General features: G+C 37.8%; 1 protein-coding gene across 1 annotated transcript in view; it reads left to right on the top strand.

Annotated features, from left to right (window-relative positions):
* The window catches only part of MYCBP2 (MYC binding protein 2, E3 ubiquitin protein ligase), a 253,516-nt gene that overhangs the window by 74,518 nt on the left and 154,498 nt on the right, over positions 1-24,500 (top strand). The window contains 8 exon segments of the mRNA XM_015558101.1: positions 1,041-1,122; positions 9,097-9,214; positions 13,959-14,163; positions 15,031-15,184; positions 18,308-18,480; positions 19,622-19,747; positions 19,836-19,963; positions 23,957-24,048. Coding sequence (XP_015413587.1) covers positions 1,041-1,122; positions 9,097-9,214; positions 13,959-14,163; positions 15,031-15,184; positions 18,308-18,480; positions 19,622-19,747; positions 19,836-19,963; positions 23,957-24,048 — 1,078 coding nt within the window.

The following is a 24,500-nucleotide window of genomic DNA, read 5'->3' as shown; positions in this document are numbered from 1 at the left end:
CAGTACAACGATTGAAATTTCTTTTGAGAGCCAAATTTTTTAAACTTAAACTATATAGGTAGGTTCATTGTTATTAACTTAATTTGGGTACTCCTAAGGCTTAGGAAGAGCCACACTCAAGGGGCCAAAGAGCCGCATGTGGCTCGCGAGCCAGTTTGCCAACCACTGGAGACGAATGTAGTCTGTTAAATGTGTGTTAAAATCTATAGTGTGGCCATACCTCTCAAATATAAAAAAAAAAAAAAAAAGCTTTGTACTTATTACAGAATTCCTTTTAAAAACTAGGGCATGATGAAATAGGTACTTGCCTAGAGATCTAACTTTTATTCTGTCTTCTGATGGATTTATATTATAATTCAATTCAGAAAATTCCTGAAGATGAAATAATCTCTGAAATTTTTTTAGACTCTGGAATTATTAATTTTTATAATCAGGTCACCTATTTTTTTACTGTTTAATGAGAAATGTATATCAATAAATTTCTTTATTTTTTAAATTTAAAAAGTAATTAAATGCTTACTAAATTATTGCATTTAGGTTATATAGCTTAGGTTGTACTATTTAACCTTTATAAAAATAAAAAATATTAAATTTTTCTTTGATGCCAAATATATTTCCTTATTCAATAAGGCATTGACAGTTATTGAAGTTCTGACCGTTCATTGATGTTTTACGTAATTATGCAGAGCTCAGATCTGTCTGTTACCTATATAATTATCCTAGATCTGAGAGAAAAATATTTTATATGTAGTTACTTACTATTACAAACTTTACAGTTGACCCAATGTTTCTTGTTATTCAATAGCATTTATTTAAATTTGACAGTATTTATTATGAAAAACAGTACATTTTTGTAACCTACAAAGATATCTTTCTGACCTAAAATTATATTTTTTATTAAATATAAACTTATATTTCAATTGCCTATTTTAATGGCTCTATAAATTTTAAATAGTGAATATTGCACTGCTTTTACTATAGTGTGATAGAAATATAAAATGTACATAATGAAATAATAAAGCTCTTTTTTTTGGTTTCAGTGGTTTTAATGGAAAATGGAGATGTCTATACGTTTGGATATGGACAACATGGGCAGCTAGGACATGGAGATGTCAATTCCAGGTACTCTGACTCAGCGGTCGCCCACCAGTGGTCCACAGACAGGTCCGAAAGGTTGGCGACCGCTGCTCTGACTTATTGTTTGAAGATACTGGAATTGTTTTTTTTCTTTTCCTTTCTTTTTTCTTTCCTTCTTTTTTGTCTAAATACATATTTCCATACTTAAAATAGTATTTATACCACTTTATAGAGTGTGGCCTGTAAAATTATAGGTGATTCTTGATTTTATGGTTGAGTGTTTTTGTGGGGATAGATTTGTAGTTTCAGTAGAAAAAATTATTTACATTCTATACATTTAAAATATAAGTGATTATGATTATCACAAAAATCCTATGTTTTTAATAATTGTCTTTTTAAAGGTTGCTCGTGGCAATAAAAAAGACAGTGAATATCCCCAGATTGCATTTTTAAAAATCAGTAATGGATTTATTTATATTACTTGATGTTGGTCCAGAATTAAAAAGAAGATATTGAAGCTTTTGAATAATTTTTAAGTAAAACATAATGGTCTCTCAGAGAAACAGTTTTGACTTACCCAGAATAGCGAAGAGCTAATTGTGGTGGAGACAACTAGACATTTCCTAATATCCATTCTTTTCTATTCATTGGGTAGTCAAGTATTAGTGGTGACATAACAAGGCAGCTAAAGACTTCAGTTCCCTTCCTTATTGCAGCAAGATAAGGCCTTCAGAACTAAAGAGATAGATGCAACGTTAGAATCATGCAGTTAAAAGGAAGGTGGAAGCCCTTCATTTCCCCTTCTCTCCCAGCTTGCTGACTGGAATCCATGCAGTTGCAGGAACTGGAGAAGTCGTCATCATAGTAATCATAAGTTGGAAACCATGTATTGAGAACACCAGAGCTACATAATAGAAATAGCCTGGATCCCTGAAACCATGGAACTGCCACCTCAGCTCTTTGCAATTGGATGCTTAACTAAATCAAAAATAGACTTCTGTTAAGCATTTTAACCTCTCCGAATTTGTCTCTTCTGCTAGAAAATTAGAATATTTTCTACATTAAAGAGCTGTTAAAAGGCTTAGATACTGGAATCCATGCAGTTGCAGGAACTGGAGAAGTCGTCATCATAGTAATCATAAGTTGGAAACCATGTATTGAGAACACCAGAGCTACATAATAGAAATAGCCTGGATCCCTGAAACCATGGAACTGCCACCTCAGCTCTTTGCAATTGGATGCTTAACTAAATCAAAAATAGACTTCTGTCTTAAGTCCCTGTTTTTTGGCTTTCCTTATAACAGCTGAATCCATTTCCTGCTTACTACAGTGAGAGTGCTTTTGGTCAAAAGTATAGAAAATCCTTCTTTATTAGTTCAGGTCTTCCAAGAAGTAGATTCTAAGACAGGATTAAATGTTCAAAGAATTTATTGGGAGAAAACTCCTATGAAAGATAAAAGGGAAAAGAGCAGGAATAGTCAGGGAAAACCCTCTAGGCACGATGTAGGTCTGACCCCTGTGAAAAGAATGAAGAAAAATGGAGTAGGCAGAATCTAGAATAGTGTGCAATTCAGAGAGAGGTCAGCCAGGCCAGTGGGTGTCCTCAAGCCAATATGACCTGAAAGAGGCCCAGCTTGGGCAGCATGGGCAGTTTAATACCCTCACTGTGCTCAGTCACAGGCTGTTAGCAACCCGGGAAAGAATGGCCTTATGAATCCAAAGAGACAGCCTCTGAGGATCAGTCAGCTATGCTCCCTGCAGCAGATTGTCTTGAAGATCTGAGTGATCCATGTGTGTGGCTGCCCACCATTGAAACCAGGCTTCTTCATCAAGTCTGGAGAGATATAGGGTGGCTTCAGGCCAGACTTGACTCATTAATGCAATTTACCACAAGAACCTTCTTTCTTTTTGCCTTTCCACAATGTCTTATTCTCCCTATAGTCTTAAGATACCCCCAGAATCAACTGGGCCTACATGGCTTCTCGTTTACATATGTGAATTACTCTAATCTATCTATAATAATAAAAGCATAGTATGCAAATAGACCCAACGACCAAACAGCAGAACGACCATCCTGACAACCTTCCTGACGACCACGCTATGACATGCACTGGCGCCAAGCCAGCCAAGGCGGGTGAAATGCGATTATTCAGGGGGCCCCGCCATCACCCCAAGATCACCCTGCTGAGGGAGGCCCAGGACACCCTCTTGCCGCGATCGATCATGGAGTCCCAGCTGGGTGGGCGGGGCCTCTCTCTGCACAGTGATTGATCGAGGAGCTCTGCGATCAATCACCCCAAAGCAGGAGGCCCAGGCCACCAGCCAGCAACACTGTGGCGGTGTGCAGGGCCGGCAAGTGATTGCCCCACAGAGGGAGGCCCAGGCCTGCCAAATGATCACACCCCATGACTGTCGCCCATAGAAGGTGGCACGGGAGGGGGGTAGCATTGCACAGATGGCAAGCAGTGGCAGCAGTGGGGGCGGGGGCAACCGTTGGCAGCCAGGGGAAAGAAAGCCCTGATAGGCCCTGATTGCCAGCCAGGCCTAAGGACCCTACCTGAGGGGTCCCTGATGGCGAGACGGCATAGGCCAGGCTGAAGGACATGCCCCCATGCACAAATTTCATGCACTGGGCCTCTAATACGTACATAAAGGCCTAAGCGACCGAACGACTGGTCGACTGGTCACTATGACACACACCACCAGGGGTCAGTGTGCTCCTATAGTGGGAGCCTGGCTCACTGCTGGCATGAGCCTCTCTTGCCTCTGTAGCAGCACTACTGAGCGGGAGCAGTGTGGCACCCGACTCGTGCTTGGGCTCCTCCCCAGCTGCCTGCCGCTTCTCACATTACTACATCCTCGGGAGTCCTGGATTGTGAAAGGTTGCAGGCCAGACTGAGGGACCCCACCAATGCACAAATTTGTGCACCGGGCCTCTAGTTATTACATAAAACCCATATTGCCACTTTGGTCTGAAATCATTCCATTATGGAGACAGGGATGGAATTATGCCAACTACATAGTAAAGATTCATGATTCTTAATCCTGGCTGCACACTAAGTTTACTTGGACAACTTCAGAAATACCGTGTATAGATTCTACAGCTAGAATTTCTAAGAGGTTTGTGTTGGGGATGAGGGTTGGTATTAGAGGCAACTAGTGCAGTCCTATATAAGATGGCAGCAACTGTCTTTTAAAAGCCCCAGATTCTAATGCTTGGCCAGAATTGAGAACTCCTGTTTATCCCGAGAGGATTGGGTCAGGTTCATTTGCAATGCACAGAAAATGAGGATGAAACAGAATGTCCTCAGTTACTTTGATGAATGTTGTTGCTAATGAGAAAGGATGATTGAGGTATAATTGAGTTAAGCTTCTCATTAAAAAGACCAGAGCAACATACATTTCACATTATTCTCAAGAGGATTTTAAGACTATCACAGTCTTAATGACAAATACTGTGGTTGTAAAGAGAGCAAAAGGTCTTTGGCAAAATTACTTTTATCAAATGTCACTGGACATGACATTTGGATATTGGACACTGCATATGACAGAATATGAATGGCTTGCAAGGTTGAACAATTACTTTCACAGATGTTAGAGGCAGAGATATTTTGCTTCACCTTTGAATGGCCTCACTGATGTGTAGAGACTGAGTCAGGGCTTATCGTTTGTGTGAAAGAGAATTTAGCAACTTTTTGTTCTGTTTCTCACTGAAGACTCACAACATAAAACAAGAGGGTTTATTATGATGACATTATCAGTATTGCTGCTGTTATTTAGCTGGTGATTATTTTGTAAGTCATGATATAAACTGGGAAAGGTGCATTGTAGTTAGACATGATGGAGCATTGATCATGTGTACAGCAAGGGAAGCAGTTCTCCACAGATCAGACTGTACTGGTTGTCATTCCACAGAAAATGGGTAAATCGTTATATTTCATGGTCTTCTTGGAAGGGAAATTGTGAAAATCATGACTATAATAAAAATCACAGACCTCTGGTAACTGTGAAATATAAAGAATGAACAACATAAGCCAAGATCCTGCCATACCACATTAAGGTGTAATTGCTATCGAAAGGGAAGGTGCTCATGTCAGTTTTTAATATGAAGAGGTTACCCAAAAACTTGACCTCAATGTCCTGATTATACCAATGCGCATCATCCTTGATTAGCAGTGACTTGTTCAGGTGATAATACCAACAATCTTCTGAGTATGTTAAATAGCTTGAATTTATCATTTTCATGAATATGATAGCTTTTGATGTTAAAAATAAAATATTAGGATTTGTTAAGAAAATTAAACTCTAGTGAGTTTTGCTTTAACTGCCCAAAGTTGTTCTTTTCTAATGTGTAAATGTCCACTTCTGTTTCCATTGATTGAGTTGTAACTGTAAGGCTGAGTATATGCACTGTGTGGAGAGCTAAGATGGATAGCCCAGTGAAATAATGCCTACACACTGTGCCTGGTGGATCAAGCAATTATTCAAAACCATTTTTGCTGTAAACATTCTAGTTACCCTCTTTGTCTTAATGTATTAGGACTTGGAAGGCAGGAGTAAAGAGCTGGCTTATTGATTCAAAAAGGAATTGACCCACTTTTATGGTGGAGCAATCCCAGGAGGAACAAAGCCCCTATAGCCAACATATTAACTACCACAAAGCAAAACAGTTATAGACAGTTGAAATAAGTGTAGAGTTGGTGAGTCTTTTTTTAAGTTTCCAGTAATCAAGTGCTTTTAACTGGAATTTATTGTATAGCACACATTGATAATATGTGATTAATGTCAGGTAAATATTGCAGTGTGCATGATGATAAAGATAGATAAATATTATTTGTATTTTCCTTATTTAATGTATTGACTTGCCAAAATGACTGAGCTCAATCTCTAGTTTGGGTCCTGATTCTATCACTCGGTACCTATAGGAAGGACCTTGGCCAAGTTACTTGACTTTCCTGTGTCTCAATTGCTTTCTCTATTAAATGGGAGCAAGTATATTTCCCTCAGAAGGTTGTTGTGAGAATTCAGTGAGATGATGCATGTTATTTACTTAGCACAGGGCATAGCCCATAGTAAGTGCTCAACAAATGTTAGCTGTTATTATTGTCTCTTCTTAAAGTGAATGTAAGAAAAGTTTATGATGGCTTTTATACATTCACTCATGACATGAGTCTACCAACCCACTTTTTTGCTTATTTTGTCCAGTATGCTTCTGAATTTCTGAATTCCAAATTCTTTTACCATTTTCAATAAATTTAAACCTGGATGTTGGGAAATAGATTATATAGTTTAGTTGTTTTTATTCTTCCTTTCCAATAGAATTTTGCTAGTTTTTATAATGTTTCTGAGTTTCATCTTTTTCTTGCTATACTGTTCTCCTTCTGCATTAATATTGTATACCATCATTGTGTCTGGAACAATTTAGACAAGGTTCAAATCTTTGCTTCATCTCTTACCAACTATATGACTGTAATTTATTAAGCCTTAGTTTGAATAAAGATTATTGAGAAATTAAAATTCATCTCTTACACAACCATAATCTGATAACAATTTCTCCTTCTTTTACTTAGCTTTACTTAACTTTACTTAGCCATTGACATTATCAGTATTCAGTTCCCTATAGCCCTCTGTTTTTTTACTCTTTCACCCTTTTCATTTTATTTGTTACCTAAGTTAGAGATTTTTTATCCTCTTCACCTATACTCTTGCCAGTATCCTCAATTTCTTTACCCTCTTGGTCTTGATGCTAAGGCATGGCAAAACTTCAGGCATAAATCAGTCTGTATATTTTTCATGTCTAATTTAGGTTTCAGAAAAAAATTCACACGTGTACAGTTTGTTGTATGGTTTCCAGGTTCAATTAATTCCACTTATGATGGGCAGTAATCCTCCTGTTTTGTTGTTTTAAACTATTTGGTTTAAGATCTTTTGAGAATTTGATGAAAGATATGTGCTCTCTCTTCAGAATAGATACAAGAGCATATACACAGAAATTGACGTACAGATTTAAGAGATTCACAGATCTCCTGAAGCTCATTAAAAGACTGTCCAGAAGCCCTTTGGATCGGGTTTAAAACTTCTGATCTCAGTATTTTATTTGTTCCATTCAGCATCGTACCTTTTCTGTAATCTTCAGATTCTCTACTCACCTATTTCCTTTTTCAGCTCAGCACATGACCTCTATTAGAACAAAAATACAAACTGTTAGGTGGGAAATTCTTTAGCCCGCCAACTCTACAAACATACTTGCATCTATACTACTACTTTGCTACTTTTTAATGTAATATTTATGAAGCCTATCTACACCTTTTGCTTAGGGATCAAGTTCTGTTTCTTGTCTCCTCTCTGACCTGTATCTTTAGCCTCTTTGTTTTTATTCTTTTAAACTTCAACTCTCCATCATTTTAAAGGACCAAAGTCTCTCCTTCAGCTTCATTTTCCCTTTAGCTGGTGGTTTTTTTTTTTTCTCTTTCCTGCTTAGATGCCTGAAGGGATTTTGCGTAGTCTCTGACCCCACTGTTAACTTCTCATCTGCTACAGTGTTGTGCCTACTCCTACCAGAGACTTTCTTCTCGCTAAAAAGTTGAGTGGTCAGTTGATATCTCTCTAAAGCATTTGGCATGTAGATTATTTCCCCCTTCTTGAAACCTTCTCTTCCAATAACTCACTTTATTTTCCAGAATTTATTATTCCTCATTGGTATGTCATAGATTTCTACTGGTTTTTCTTTCTCTGTCCATACTGACAGTGTTAGGAGAGTCTCAGAATGAAATCCACGATTTCTTCTATTCTCTTTTTAATCATCTTCATTCTCATAGCTTAAGAATGTTACCACTGTGTACCTTGTTACATAAGCAAAAATCCCTCCTGGCCTCATATCAATCATTTACCAAGTCCAATCGTTTGGTTTTGTTTGTTTGTTTTTTAGATAGCTGTCAAGTTCATTCATTGCTTTCAATCCACTCTGTTCCTAGTTTGTGCCTTCATCTTAACTCACCCAGTTATTGTGAAATTTTTTAAACTAGGTTTCCAGCTGTTAATCTTGCTTCTTTCATTTTTCATTGTAGGCTGAAAAATTATTAAAAATATATTTTATGTAATTTTTAAAGTTTAAAGTATCATAATAACATTGTCTCAAAATCAGAGCCCTTCGGTTATGTGTGGATTATATCTATAGTGATAATTATTCTAATTACAGACAATGATTACTAAAAATGGTTAATAAATGGTAAATATAGTGATTTAAGAATCGATATAAGGATGTTATTTGTCATAATTGTTTATCATTTATTAAGTGTTAACTGTGTGCCAAGCACTTGACATATGTGAGCTTCCTTATTGTTCATAAGAACCCTATGGATTATTAGTATCTTCTGTGTTATAGCAGAGAAAAATGAAATGCAGAAAGGATGAGTAACTTGTTCAAAGTCATGGTCATGTTGGTGTTACTTATTAGAGCCAGGATTCACACCCATATCTTTAAGCTTAAGCTTTTAGCAACTGCTGCAGAGCCTTTCATGATACTGTATTCTGATTCATTAACTACTGTATTAAAATCTTAAGTTATAGTCCAGTGAAAAAAAGTAGAAAAGAGGACATAAAATCAGTTGTGTCTTATAGTTCCTGGATTGAATTTTGTTAAATTATTGCATGATTATATCATCCAATAAATATTTATAGAGATCTTGAACATGCTATTCACTGGTAAAGATTAAAGAAATTTTCTTCTACAGCAAAAGTAGCACCAGTCTTTCAGAACAATTAAAAATTTTGTCTATAGTTAGGATAATAAATTTAAGAAATCTTTTAAATAATCTCCTTAAAATCAGTGATTATGTCATTTTCATCTTTGTGTCCTGAGCACCTAGAATAGAGACAGGAATATAGCACTTAAATTTAAGTTTTTACTGAATATTCATATTAGTGCCTATTATCTCTTTTCCTTATGCATTGTTTGTTTATGGTTTTTTATTTCAGTTGGGTCTTTTAAGATACTGACTTAATTTTTTTTTAACCTAGGGGATGTCCCACTCTTGTTCAAGCATTGCCAGGCCCTAGCACACAAGTTACTGCAGGCAGCAACCATACGGCAGTACTTTTAATGGATGGACAGGTCTTCACATTTGGAAGTTTTTCTGTAAGGAATTTTTAAAGCATTGATAATATTCATTGTACCATTGTCTTACAATTTGTCTACGTAAGCTATTTTTTCTGGTTTCAGTGAAATTCTTGTATTATAATTATTGCATATGCATATTTCCTATCTCCACCCTCAATATACACAAAACTTGAATGACATTACTTTGAAATAATTTACTTTTCTAGTTTAGCATTAGAATTTATTGAATTTAACAGCTGTGTTATAATTAGAATGTTTATTCCACGTCAAAGTCCTTTAAGCTTTCATTAGACCTAATTCTGTCATTTGAAAACTCATTTCTCATCTAATTTGTAAAGATTCATTTTTCTTTAACATATAGAATTCTATCTTAGGATTTCTTAAAAGTCTAGTTTTATTAGATTTGTTTAAAATTATAGCTTCCTTTTTCTTCTTTCTCCATTTGCCTGTCCACTTCATTCTCTTTCTATTGACTACAGTAGAGATCAAGGAAAAGCTCCATAAGATTGCTAAAAAACCTGTATCATCTCTGACATGGATAAATATTCAGAACTTTGTAACCTAAGTCCTTGGGATGCAGTTTGCAACTCTTCGATTATTTAAAAATTTTTAATGTGAACTTTAAAAGAATATTTTATTTGGAAATTATTTTAAGCATATAAAAAGGTTGTTTAGTTCCTCTAGTTATGTCCCTGGCAAATTTGAGCTGCTGCCTCTGTGCTGGGAGTGAGTTTATGAGCGAGCAACTTCATGGGCCAGCCCTTTAAGGGGAGCATCTCAGTCTCCCACAGCCCTTTGTCTTTCTCAGATATAACCCCCACTGGTCTGACAGCCAAATGTTATGGCTGGTTCCTGGGCTGGGAGCCTGGTTTGAGGCTGAAAGCTCTGAAGCTGCTATCCCTCCTGATTCTTTTTTTAAAAAATTTATTTCTTTATTGATTTCAGAGAAAAAGGGAGAGGGAGAGAGAGAGAAACATTAATGATGAGAGGGAATAATTGATTGGCTGCCTCCTGCACACCCCCTACTAGGGATGGAGCCGGCAACCCAGGCATGTGCCCTTGGCTGGAATTGAACCAGCTGACGCTCTATCTACTGTGCCAAACTGGCTAGGGCCCTCCTGATTCTTAATCGCCACACTGTGGCTGTGGGACCTGCCCAGTCTGCATCTCCACCCCTCCTACCAGTCTAGATGTGGTTTCTTCTTTTTATCCTTAGTTATAGGAACTCTGTTCAGCTAGTCTTCAGGTGGTTCTCAGTGTTAGTTGTTTTAGAATCCTATCTAATAAAGAGGGAATACGCTAAATGACCCTCACGCCATCGCAAAGATGGTGGCACCCACAGCCAATAAGGAGAGAATATGCTAATTGACTGCCATGCCCTCAAAGATGGCGGCACTCACAGCCACAAGATGGTGGCCTCCAGTCCCCTCAGCCCCCCAGCCTCCCAGGGCCACCTGAGCTGCAGGTATGCCTCGGATGGCGGCTGCTCAGCCACCCAGGGATGGCTGCCCAGGGCCACCCAAGGCTCAGGTAACCAGGGCCGGCCGAGGTTTGTGCTGCCAGCAGTGGCAGCAGCAAAGGTGTGATGGGGCGTCTCCTTCCCCTGATCGCCAGGTCGCCTCCCACCCCTGAGGGCTCCCAGACTGTGAGAGGGGGCAGGCTGGGCTGAGGGAACCCCTCCAGTGGATGAATTTTCATGCAACGGGCCTCTAGTTTAGTTATAATTTTGATGTGGTCATGGGAAAAAGCTAGCTCAGAGTTTATTTTCTCTGCCATTTTGACCGGAAGTCTCAAGATCTCTTTTTGGTTTTTTTTTACATCTACATAACACTCCACTATGAATATATACTATAGTTTTTTCAATTAATTTTTTATATAGTTAAAGGACAAAATTTTATTCAGGGATCTGAAAATTTACAAATCATAAAACAGGAGCAGGTAACACCCAGAGTATTTTGAAGGGAAGAGAAAAATTGACAGTTTTTATAGTAAAAAGTACATTCTTGAAATGAGTAAGTCCTACAGTCTTAGCTTCTAGATTAGTTTTAGATTGTAATCTTCCAGATGTCTGGCGGTATGGACACATGAACATTCTTTCCTAAATTCTTCAGAGCATAATCTTTAGGATTTATATACTAGTGCATATCTCCAGGAATTGATATACAACAGAAAAGTTCAAAAGTTTATATCTTTGGGCTACTTATCATAAAATAAAACCTATTCCTCATGTTTCAGTCCACTCTGATTTAAGTGGTTTTTGTTAGCTTTGATCTGATGATTCAATCAATTTTTTATGCTTGGTCATTTAAGTACTTTCCAATATTTTGCAGTGATAGGAATAAATATTGTTAGAGATGTATCTCTGAGGAAATTTTTTAAAAGTAAGATTGCTGGGTTGGAGGTTAAATACCTATGTAATTTTGTGAGATAGTATCAGTTCCCTTCTCTTTTGTATTCTCACCAGCAGTGTATGAGGTTGCCTATTTGTTCACAATCTTGTCAACAAAATGTGTTATCATACCTTTTAATTTATATCAGTCAGATGGGTGGAAAAATGGCCCTGAATACTGTGAGAAGGCTTTTTCTTGTAGCTAGTGCTGTGAACCTTCAAGTCTTTACCCGTATTTAGTTTTCTGACATTAAGGGTTGGATTTTCTTTCTGTGGGGATGCTTTTGCCAGCGCCTTTTCTAAGACCTGCATACTCTTCTTCTCAAGCTCCCCAACCCGCTTTGTGCTCTCCACCCCACAGGCTTGCAGTGGCACGAGGCTGAAAAAAACTCTGTTGAATTAGTTTTTTCCCTCTGGTTCAGATAACTTAAGGTTATGAAATCTGCTTTTTCTTAAAACTGCTGAAGGCTTGATTTATGTGTAGTTTTATTTGGTCTGTGTGTTGGTTTTGGGGGGAATGTGAGTGGTAATACTTGAAATCAGACAGTCATTATTGTCCTCTAGTGCCAAAAGTCCTATTTGTGAACTTTAATGAACTTAAATATGGTTTATTTATAATCAGGCATCTATCATATTTTTGGTCTGCTTTCACATTAGTTGGTTGATAGTAAAGGAATAGATAATTATTTCAAAAGTCAATGAAAAATATTTCTTTTCTCTCCCAAAGCATAATATATATCCCTGAATATGATGTACTTTGCTCACTGTTTACATTTTTATGCTCTTCTTTTTCTTTATAAAAAAATAAGGATAGTCATTGAAAGAAGCTGAGAGAGAACACTGAATTATTTTGGCTTCTTTTCCATTCATGTGCTTGAATTTTTTGGCTGCTACCAGCCATTTTACCTTCCCCTGCTTATCAAGAGGTTGAACCTCAGGTGCTTTTACAGTCAGTTTATAGCTGTATTTTCTTTCTGTGGTGTTGAAGGAGTAACAACAAAACTCATGAGAAACCTGGTAGTTGGCTCAGAACTTAACTAAGCTATTGGCAGTACACAGGTATTTTTGTTCTTTTTTTAAAAATATAGTTTATAATTCCCATTACTTGTAAATATCCCTGAGTACTATGATGCAGAATTTTCTGCCCTCCAGAGGATTTTTGGAAGAGGGACACTATGGGGAGAGAGAAAGATCCTGTGCCAGGGGGTGGATAAATATTTACCAATCCATCTACATTCTTTTACAGCTAGTAGCATAGAGGAATTTCCTGTTACTTTTCAAATTAAGTTCTTACCAAACCAGGTACATGTAGACAGCAAATAAGTGAATTAGCAGTTATTTGCTTAAGACATCATACCTTACTGTTGATTCTGTTGTTTGTATTGAACCATAAATTAAATGACACGATCATATGAAAATATACTTTTCTAGTTGTATTCACAGTTGTGGTATTTGTTATTTTGGTCTTTTACTCAAATGTTTCCAGATTGTGTGAATTCAATAGATTTTCTGTGATGCTGTCAATTTAAAATGTCAAAGTGATTTTTTTAAATGTGCTATTCGTAATACTAATTTTTAAATATATTATGCATTTATATTCTTTTCATTTAAATATAAGAGAAGACAGTCACAGTATTTCAGGGAGATTTCTTACATGGAAAAGTATTTCAAGTTTGTTATTATTTTTTTAATAATACACTTTGTGTGCCGAAACCGGTTTGGCTCAGTGGATAGAGCATTGGCCTGCGGACTGGGGGATCCCAGGTTCGATTCCGGTCAAGGGCATGTACCTTGGTTGCGGGCACATCCCCAGTGGCAGGTGTGCAGGAGGCAGCTGATCGATGTTTCTCTCTCATCGTTGTTTCTAACTCTCTATCTCTCTCCCTTCCTCTCTGTAAAAAATCAATAAAATATATTTAAAAAAAAATAATACACTTTGTGCCTGGCCAGCATAACTCAATGGTTGAGCATCTAACTAAGAACCAGGAGGTTGCTGGTTTGATTCCTGGTCAGGGCACATGCCCAGGTTGTGAGCTCGATCTCCAGTAGGGCGCGCGCAGGAGGCAGCCAATCAATGATTCTCTCTCATCATTAATGTTTCTATCTCTCTCCCTCTTCCTTCCTCTCTGAAATCAATAAAAATATGTTTAAAAAATAATAAACTGTGATTTCTCAGCAGAAGAATTCTAGGAATAATAAAAATTATTTCATACCTTTATAAATATTTGGTATAAATTTCACATGAATTTATTTTAAAAATTAACAATTGATGACCAATAATATCTTATAGAGCTGTTTTTAACCACTGTCTCACTTTATAAAAATTATTGATTGTTCAGTAATATTGTTAATATGGTGCATTTAATCTTTTAGAAAGGACAGCTGGGCAGACCAATTCTGGATGTGCCATATTGGAATGCAAAACCAGCTCCCATGCCTAACATTGGATCAAAATATGGAAGAAAAGCTACCTGGATAGGTGCAAGTGGGGACCAGACTTTCTTACGAATTGATGAAGCACTTATTAATTCTCATGTGCTTGCTACATCAGAAATTTTTGCCAGTAAACACATAATAGGTAATACCCAAAACAAACCGACATCCCCACTGTAAATCCTTATCTTGATTAATAGTAAATGGTTCATTTTTCCCTATTATGAGATATAATCTTATAGCTTTTTGTTTTCTTTCTGTCTGAAGAAATTTAAAAGAAGCTTCTGAGTGTCTTTTTTATATTTGTCTGTTTGCTGGAAGATTGCAATAATTGGGAGATCAAGAAACAAAGTATAAGCTAGAGAGTGGTAGAAATATAAGCTACATTGTAACCTAATTGAAAGGAGGAATTTTTCTATATTGGTTCTTATAAATTATAGAAATTAATTTTAGAAGGTTTCATAAATCAAACTTATCAATCCATACTTGTGTCCATGATATCATCCTATATAATACAGGCAAGTGAGTGGTTAGGGGTGATCAGGCAAGCAGAGGTGGTTAAGGGTGATCAGGCAGGCAGGTGAATGGTTAGGGGCGATCAGGCAGGCAAGTGAGCAGTTAGGAGCCAGTGTCCTGGATTGCAAGAGTGATGTCTGGCATTTGGACATCCCCTGAGAGGTCCTGGATTTTGAGAGGGTGCAGGCTGGGTTGAGGGCCTCCCCCTCTGCCCCTCTCCCTCACCCCTCTCCCCTGGTGCATGAATTTCATGCACCAGGGGCCTCTAGTTAATAATATAATAGAGTAATATAGTGTAGTAATTAACAGCATGTGTTGTAGATTTAGACAGCCTGAGATTTTAGTCCTAATTCTGCTATTTAAAGGTTTTTAGTTATTTAACCTCTTTAAGTTCCAGTTTCTTCATCTGTAAAATGGAGAAAATAATAATACTTATAAGTTGGGAAAATATAAAAAAGCAATGCATCTTTAAAATATGTAACTACTTTTTCTCAAGGCTTGGTACCTGCTTCTATGTCAGAACCTCCTCCATTTAAATGTCTTCTGATAAATAAAGTGGATGGGAGTTGTAAAACGTTTAATGACTCTGAACAAGAGGATCTGCAAGGATTTGGTGTGTGTCTTGATCCTGTATATGATGTCATTTGGAGGTAAGCTTCTCTGTTTATAAACTAGAGAAGTAAATAAATTTTGATCAAATTCCCTTCTTGTGGTACTATGAAATTTATGTATGGATAAATTTTTCATATCTGAGAACTCCTGTTTAACTATTAACTACACTTTTATCATAGTGATTTATAGGGACCCATACAGTATAGTGTATTAACTAAGAGCAAGTGTTCTGGGCCAAACTGCCTAAAGGTGTATTCCAGCTTCATAATTTACTTTCTGTGTGCCTTTGGAAAAGTTATTGTGACTCTGTGTTCCTCCATTTTTTCACTTATAAAATAACTAGTGTCCTGATGCACGAAAATTCATGCAAGAGTAGGCCTTCCTTCCCCCAGCTGCTGGCACCAGCTTCCCTCCGGGACCCGGGATGCCGGCACCGGCTTTCCTCGGGCACCCAGGACCCGGGCTTCCCTGGGACTGCGGGCGGTTTTCCCCGGGCCAGGCCCTGGCTTTGTCAGGAAGGATGTCAGGAAGACACCAGGTCTGTCTGGTCTAATTATCATGTTACCCTTTTTTAGTATAGATAATAGTCAGTCTACCTCCTAGATTGGTATGAGAATTGGGGAACTTAAAACAGGCACATAGTAAGTGCTGTAGAAGTGTTTGCTACTGTCTTTATAATTAGAAGTTTTACTTTCAAGAGTTCTGTTGTTTATTTTAGTCTTTCAGGAATGTTATCTAAAATTGTATAGAATTCAATGTTTATTGATACCATAAATATCTAATTATTACTAACTCTGTAGCAGAAATTATGCCAAAGACATTCGAGAATAAGATATGAGCTTGCCCTTCAGGAATGTACATAACCAAATTCCCATATTAGTAGAGAAATATGCAGGGTTATTAAACTCTAGAAATTATAAAAAATGGAGAGGTGGATATAGGTACTCAAGGAATTATATTGCATTTGTTTATGATTTATTATGGCGCTTTATATACAAAATGAGTAAAGAAAGGAATTATCCTCAGAAGTTTTAGCTTTGAATGCTATAGGAAGTGTACCCTGCCATTACCAGAGTGGCTCATCAAAGCATTTACTATTTTTTCCCCTTCTTGCCTAGTTTATTTCGCCTGCATAGTTTAATAGGCCAGAATTCAGATAAGTTGAAAGGTTGAAGTGGTATGAGTGAAGAGGGGGAAAGACTTTTTCATCGTCTTCCTTCTGCCCGTGGCTGCTTTCACTTCTATCAGTCCACCAAGAGGGATGTTTTTTTATCAGTCCTGAGGTCTGCATTCAGAGTGAAGGATTACAGTGCTCCCCAGGTTGCTGATCAGCTTACTATCTTATTTGGGCATTTCATTGGAAGTTCTGGAGGCCAGAATTGAATTGGGTAGTGCTTTTGGATCTCCCTGGAAGCTTTATACAATATAAATTAAATAACAAGAGACTAGAGGTGAGTCATGTGTAGTAATTCTTATGAAGATAATGAGGTACTAAGAACCAAAATTAGAGTGTTTACAGTGCAATAGAATGGATAGAATGGCGGGGATAGAGAGGCAAATTGTGTACAGATAGAATTATTTACTGATTAGAAATCAATATACAAGAGATTTAGTTTTTCTATATTCCTTATATGTTTTATTTTTAAATGAAGTAAATTTGCATTAACAAAAAGTAAAAATTGGCAGTTTGCAATTTTTTTCTAGGTACATTCATTAAATTAGAAATGCATTCTCTAAACTAGAGATTATAGAACTAAGGTTCTAACCAGCCATTTCCCTGGGGTCTTAGCAGAACTCTGAAGTGTGAAGTGTAGTGCCCAGTTAGTTGAACCTTGCCTTTTTCACAAATGGTGGCAGCAATGGGACAGATGATCTTAAATACCTTGCCAGGTCCTTGATCCAAAATAGATATTAAAAGATGAAGGACAGTCTTCTCCGTGTTCTAGTAAACTAGCTAGAATGTGTTTTTCTTTCATTAGGATCAGACTTCCATTTTATTATCCTGACTTCTGGCTGCTTTGTGTTTTTTAGTAGTGTGTTTTTGTTTTACAGCTCTTAAGGCATTTTGGATTCCTTATAATTTTTACTAGAGGCCCGATGCACGAAATTCGTGCAAGAGTAGGACTTTGCAGCCCTGGCTGCCTTGGCCCTTGCAGCCCTGGCTTCATCCAGAAGGGTTGTTCCACTGTTAGGCCATTCAGTCGATTTGCATATTATGCTTTTATTATTATAGACTAGTGGTCCAGTGTATAAAATTCATGCATGGGTGTGTGGGGGGGAGCTGTCTCCCTCAGCCCAGACTGCACCTTCTCCAATCTGGGACCCCTCGGGGGGTGTTTGACTGCTGGTTTAGGCTCACACCAGCAGCTGGACATCCCTCTCGCAATTCGGGACCACTGGCTCCTAACCACTTACCTGCCTGCCTGTCTAATCGCCCCTAACCACTCTGCCTGCTGGCCTGATCGCACCCAACTGTTCCCCCCTCCCCCTGCCAGCCTGCTCGCCTCCAACTGCCACCCCCTGCCGGCCTGCTTGCCCCTACCTACCACCCCCTGCTCGCCCCCAATGGCCCTCCCCTGCTGGCCTGATCACCCCTAACCACCTCTGCCTTCGCCCGACCACCATGGCTTTGTCTGGAAGGATGTCCAGAAGGTCTCCCTGTCTAATTAGCATATTACGCTTTTATTAGTATAGATTGCTGCTTTACTGTTAGTAGGGTTGAACATCTGCATAATTCTATTTGTGCTTGCTTTTTGAGAACAGCATTCCATGTCTTTTGACCACCTTTGATTGTCTCTTACTGGCTTTCAGGAGCTCTTATAATTGTGGATATTGTTTTACCTTATATTTTCTTTTGACAAGTCCTTTGTCTTTCAACTTTTAAAATGGAATTTTTATTGTACACATGCTTCATACCAATATGTATGCATCAGTTAAGTATACTGTTGCTCTATATTCATGAAATATTGTGATCTATATTACTATTTTGTTTAAATTGTTTTACTTATAAGTGGCATAAGTTCTTTATATGTTTAGTTGAGATATGGAAAATAATGAGCTATATTTGTCCTGTTTAAACTACCTTATTCTCTTTGTATCATCAATTACGTTTTACAAATGAAACTGTATGTTGAGGTGCTGTAATTATTCTCTCTTGAAAGGTTTCGACCAAATACTAGAGAACTGTGGTGTTACAATGCAGTGGTTGCTGATGCCAGACTTCCTTCTGCGACAGACATGCAGTCCAGATGCAGTATTCTAAGTCCTGAACTTGCATTACCAACAGGATCAAGGGCTCTCACCACCCGATCTCATGCAGCTTTGCACATTCTAGGTAGGGTTGCTATACGATGATCAGATAATTTTAGCTAATTTTCATTGTGTGTCAAGTATTTTTAAAGAGAATTTAATTTTGTATATTATTTTGTCATGTTTGTTAAACAATATGCTAGATGTAAAATAGGTTATATCCTATTAAGAGATTTATCCTACAAAAAACAATACCTCAAACTTGTACCAACACCATGAAAGATTCATATATACCAAATATAAAGCAGCCTGGATATAATTTTCCAATATAACTATTGTAGATTTTTAAAACTAACTTTAGCTCAACCCAGATACATAAAGTTTAGAGATCTACACTGGATATTCAAATGTAAAAGTATATTTAATTTATATACATTATTTTAAATTCTATAAAATATTATATTAATTTTATAGATTACTTCTCTTTATACAATACAGTTTTCCACAGCACATCAACTTCATTTCTATTTAATTAATTTGGGATACAGCATTCTCTCTCTCTTTATATATATGTATGTGTGTGTGCATATATATGTATATATATGTTTATATGTATAGGTGTGTGTGTATATATATACACACGCACACATACACATACACGCTGTTGTGGAAATTTTTTACTTTTACACATAACTGCTTATTCCATTTCTTTAAAAATACCCTTAAAAAGATTCAATTATGTTTATGTAGAATTTTCAATTGTGAAATCGTATTTCTAAGCATAATTACTAGGTCACAAATATAATTGCTTGCTTTTTTCAAAAATTTCATCTGTTAACCATTGTGAACATCCAGAACTACCATCAGTTGAAGTTATCTCAGGCTAATGTGTCTTTTTCAAATAGTATTTTAAAATGAAACTAAAATAATTCAGAGTTTTATAAAAGGAAGAAGTTTGTAAGGACTCAAAGATTAAGCAATTTCATCTTTTCAGAGATACGGTTTTGTGTAGTAAATTGTCATACCATGTATTTTTAAATATAATAATGACCCAATGGAGAGTGTTTATTCATTGCATATGTCCATGAAATGCTGTTCAACGATATGGATACATTTGTTGAGCACACTTATAGTTTATTTTAATTTATACCGTATAGTATCTCATCCATTAATATAATGGGAGATTATAACTTCAAGGAATTGAATGCTTACTTATTTGTTTTTAGGTTGTCTTGATACCTTGGCAACTATGCAGGATTTAAAAATGGGTGTTGCAAGTACGGAGGAGGAGACTCAAGCAGTAATGAAGGTTTACTCCAAAGAAGATTATAGTGTAGTGAACAGGTTTGAAAGTATGTATATTTACATTTAGGAGATAATGTCTTCTAACTGAAATATGTCTGACTTTTAAAACATGAATCGTCTTTTTTTTTTTTTTAGGTCATGGAGGGGGCTGGGGTTACTCTGCTCATTCAGTAGAAGCTATACGTTTTAGTGCTGACACTGACATTTTACTTGGTGGTCTTGGTCTGTTTGGTGGTAGAGGAGAATATACTGCTAAAATTAAGGTAAGCAGTTCATTGACACTGTTGCCTTTTTTTGTTTAAAGATGTTTTGACTTGGTTCATTCTTTTCATAGTGCTTTCGTTTAAAAAGGACTTGCAGAAACTGGTAAAATCTATAAATATTAATACTTTATATACTACTAAAATCTTATGTACAGTAATACTAAGTCATTCATTAAAAACTGAAAAGTTAAGTAAGAAGGGATCAAATAAGTGGAAGATGATTTTTTTAATAGCCTTGCTGGATATAGTAATGTTGGTTTCAGATACTTGCTTTTCATTACCTTGAATACTTCATGCCATTCCCTTCTGGCCTGTAAGAGTTTCTGATGAGAAATCACTTATAATCTTATAGGAGCTCCTTTGTAGGTAACCAACTGCTTTTCTTTTGCTGCCTTTAAGATTCTCTCTCTGTCTTTAATTTTTGGCATTTTAATTATGATGTGTCTGGGCATAGATCTGTTTGGGTTCTTCTTGTTTGGGACTCTTTGCCTCCTAGACTTGTGTGACGTTTTTCTTCACCAGGTTTGGGATGTTTTCTGCCATTATTTCTTCAAACAGATTCTCTAGCCCTTGCTCAATTTCTTCATCTCTTGGTACTTCTCTGATGCAAATATTGGTATATTTCATGGTGTCCCACAGCTCCCTTAAGCTGTCCTCCTGTTTTTTAATTGTTTTTTTTTTTTCTTTTTGGTTCTCTGATTGAGTGATTTTCTCTACCCTGTTTCCTAATTCACTGATATAATCCTTGACTTCCCCTAATCTGCTGTGTATTCCTTCCAATGTGTTCTTTATTAGTGCGATGTCATTCTTCATTCCTGACTGGGCTTTTATTTGTTACCATATCTTTTCTCATGCTATTGAGCATTCTTGCTATCATTATTCTAAACTCTATATCTGATAAAGTTCTTATCTCTATTTCCTTTAGCTCTTCTTCTAGAGAATTTTCTTGTTCTTTCATTTGGGGCTTGTTTTTTTGTCTCCCCATTTTGGCTGCCTGTTTGAGTTTGTGTCTGTGTATTAGATAGATCTGCTATGAATCCCAATTTCTAGTGCAGGACAGTGTCAGACACTGTTTGTGACTGGCCCTGAGGATCTTCTTTGGATCTATCAGCAATCCACAGTTGTGGCTCTGTCAGCTGGGACTGGAAACTTTTGGAAAGGACCAATATGTGCACCAAGATCTGCTTTTCCTAGCCCCTAGCCCTCAATTAGATCAGGCAAAAACTCAAAGCCTCCAGAGATCCACATCTCTCTGTTGTCTGATTTGTTACTCAGTTTTGATTAGCCTGAGGCTATCCACCACAGGGTGGAGCAAGAGGTTTTCCAACAGAGTGGGGCAGTTGCATCTGCCTGCAGGCTGGTTGTTATTCTCAGTCTCTTAATAGGCCTCAGAAACTCCACAGGGCAGGGCAAAGGTGTTTCCAATAGAGTGGAGCAATTGCTTCCCCCTCAGGCAAAATTGCCTGGATGATAAAGGTCTCTAGAGAAAGGTGTCCTTTGCAGTATGAAGAATGACTCAGCACAAGAAATCAGGGTGCCTGCCTTCTGAGTTCTAACCCCAGACTCCTCAACTCTGGCTTTTGCTCACACTGCTCCATTCCACTCTGCCCTCCCTCTGCCAGAGCCCAAGGTGAGCAGCTACAAACCAGATTTTGTGGCTTGGCCCTTTAAGAGGGTGCTTGCATTTCCAGCCCCCATTTTTTGTTTGTATCATTCACCTCTGTATGCCCAGTTCCTAGAACTGTATGCATTCAAAGAGATTTGTTAAAAATAAGCAAGGGAGCCAGGTTGGGGCGACTTATTAAGGAGTTTTATATCATGCTGCAAAGACAGAAATGAGAAACTGCTACATAACTTTAAGGAAGTATGCTGATCAATTGTTCATTTTAAAACATTAAAAGAAGAAATCCTCAGCTTTGTGGAATATGGGTTAGAGCAAGGAGAGAAAGGAGATAAGACTAATTATTTGTTGTTGAGCTATTCTAGTAAGTACCAGTGGATATGGGTGAACCAGCCAGCTTTGGTACCAGGAATAGAGTGGACATAGTGATGGTAGAGAGGTATGGAAAAAGGGAGCAGTCTGGGTCTCTTCTCTCAGTAACTAGCAAAGAATGATAGTGCCATTTATCAGAATGTTGAAGGCAGGAGGAGGGAGAGATGAGTCACTTCAGAATGAGTAAGATGGAGCTGCTGGGGAAAATCATTGGACTATGGAGATTAAGATCTGCGCTGAAGATGGATTTCAAATTTTCCTATATAATTAAAGCCCAGCAACCGAAATGGCGGAATGACCAGAGACCAGGATTACCACTGCCCCTTGCCCCAGCCAGCCCCGTCCCCCAGGAGGGACCCCACCCCAATCGGGGGCATGGCTGGCTGGCAAACCATCCCCGGTCCCTGGTGCCCCAGCGGGGACTCCCACCCTGACCCCCCACCTTGCTCCTGCCAGCCTTGCCCCTCAGCAAGGACCCCAGCCCCAATCCAGCGCCCCCATCAGGGCATGCCGGCCAGCCCCCACCCATGCACTGGGCCTCTATCCTATATAATAAAAAGGGTAATATGCAAATTGACCCTATCAGCAGAATGATCAGAACGACCACTCGACCAGTCACTGTGAGGCGCATTGACCACCTTTCAGTCCCTTTCCCCGGCCAGTAGGCTCTGATCACCCAATGGTGAACATGGAACTGGGATGGATGGCAGGGGACCTGGGTGGTGCCAGGCCAAAGCCCCCACCCCACTAGTTGCCCCACACACAGGGGGCAGGGCCACTGAGTAGGCAGGAACGGCTGACTTCTTAGTCCCTTCCCCTAGCCATCAAGCTCCGATTACCCATTGGCAAATGGGGATCCGGGGAGGGTGGCGGTGTGGGGTGGGGCCGGCGAGTAGGTGGAATGGCTGACCTCTCGGTTCCTCCCCCCGGCTCCAATCACCCAATGGAAAACTGGGAACCAGGGGTGGGGGGCGGCAGGGGGTAGGGCCAGCTGCAGGTAGCTGGGGAAGATCGCAGGCCAGGCCTAGGGACCGTACCTGTGCACGGATTTGTGCATCAGGCCTCTAGTTAGCATATAATTGAAAAATCAAGACATGCACACAATAATTATGCAGTAAATTTTAATGCTCCTTTCTTTTCCTTCTGAGTATTTTATCCACCTTTCTTATAGTTTGCCTGCTATAATTCTTCAGAGAAATAGGGAGGTTTTTATATGTATTAGTTCATTAAAAAAAATAAACTCTTCCTCATAATTCTCTATTTTTACTTGATCTCATAACCTTTGCCAATTTGATATCTTCTCTTTTATTCCTTTTCAGAGACTCTGTGTCCTCTCCTTTTTTTATAACCATTTTATTCACACTCTTCATCTCTCCTTTTCCTATGCCATATTATTTTGAACTGTTTTTTCATTACTTATGTTTTTAAGGATTTTTATTTTCTATTATTCCTCTCTCTCTCCATAGCTAACATTTTCTAGCCTTTTTTGCTAGGCATTTTTCTGAGCATTTTTCCACAAATATTATCCCATTTAATTTTCACAGTTATTATAGAAGTAGGCTGTGTTAATATCCATCTCTTTTTTATGGATAAGAAAACTGGTTCCTAGGATCTCTCAGCTAGTAAATGTTGAAGCAAGATTCAACCTCACTTAGATATATACTTTGGTTGATATATACTTTGGTGCTCTCTTTCAAATTATAAACTTCTCTCCTTCAGAGGTTTATATTTGGTACAGAACTATTTGGAGCACTTGATATTAAATAGATGAATATATAAGGAAAGAAAATCGATTACTAGACCGTAAGTCATGGTATGTGTTTCTTGACTTAATTATATATGTCTGTATATTTTACTTAATAACGTTTAAAAGCAGGTGCTCTGATTTTTCACATTTTGTAGTGTCCAGAAAATATTGACACATGCAAAATTATGAGCGTACTATTCAGCAGATTTATGTGACGAAAGGTTGAGCACAGTATGTTTTCCCCTTTCCCCAGCTGTTTGAGTTGGGTCCTGATGGAGGAGATCATGAAACTGATGGAGACCTTCTTGCAGAGACTGATGTGCTGGCTTATGACTGTGCTGCTAGGTAATGATTACTTCATTATTCAGTGTAGTCCTTTCAGATACTTAATGTGAAAAATTCATTATAAATAAGTAAACATAATTTTAACAGGAAGTTTTAAGTAATCAGTGATCACATACTTGAGAAATTAAATTATATATTAGATAATGTGTTGCTTTTAACAATGCTGCATTAAAAATAATAGTATTTCTACATTGAAGATAAGATGAAAATATTACACATACATTTTGCACACTTTTATTTTTATGCATTGCTTAGAAAACACCTAATATGCTAATGTTCTATTGATGCGATAAAATTATTTACTACCTAACATTATATATATATATATATAGTGTCAAATAGACATACTGGGCCATAATTCAGATCAACTGTATACTCTAACGTCATGTATATAATATCTGCTTAATTATAACACACTTGGAGGGAGGTAGTTGACTTTACTGGGGTTTTTT

Source organism: Myotis davidii, unplaced genomic scaffold (genome assembly GCF_000327345.1).
Source record: "Myotis davidii unplaced genomic scaffold, ASM32734v1 scaffold268, whole genome shotgun sequence".
Classification (NCBI taxonomy): Eukaryota; Metazoa; Chordata; class Mammalia; order Chiroptera; family Vespertilionidae; genus Myotis; species Myotis davidii.
Note: the sequence above shows the minus strand (reverse complement) of the source record. Positions and strands in the feature narration are given on the sequence as shown.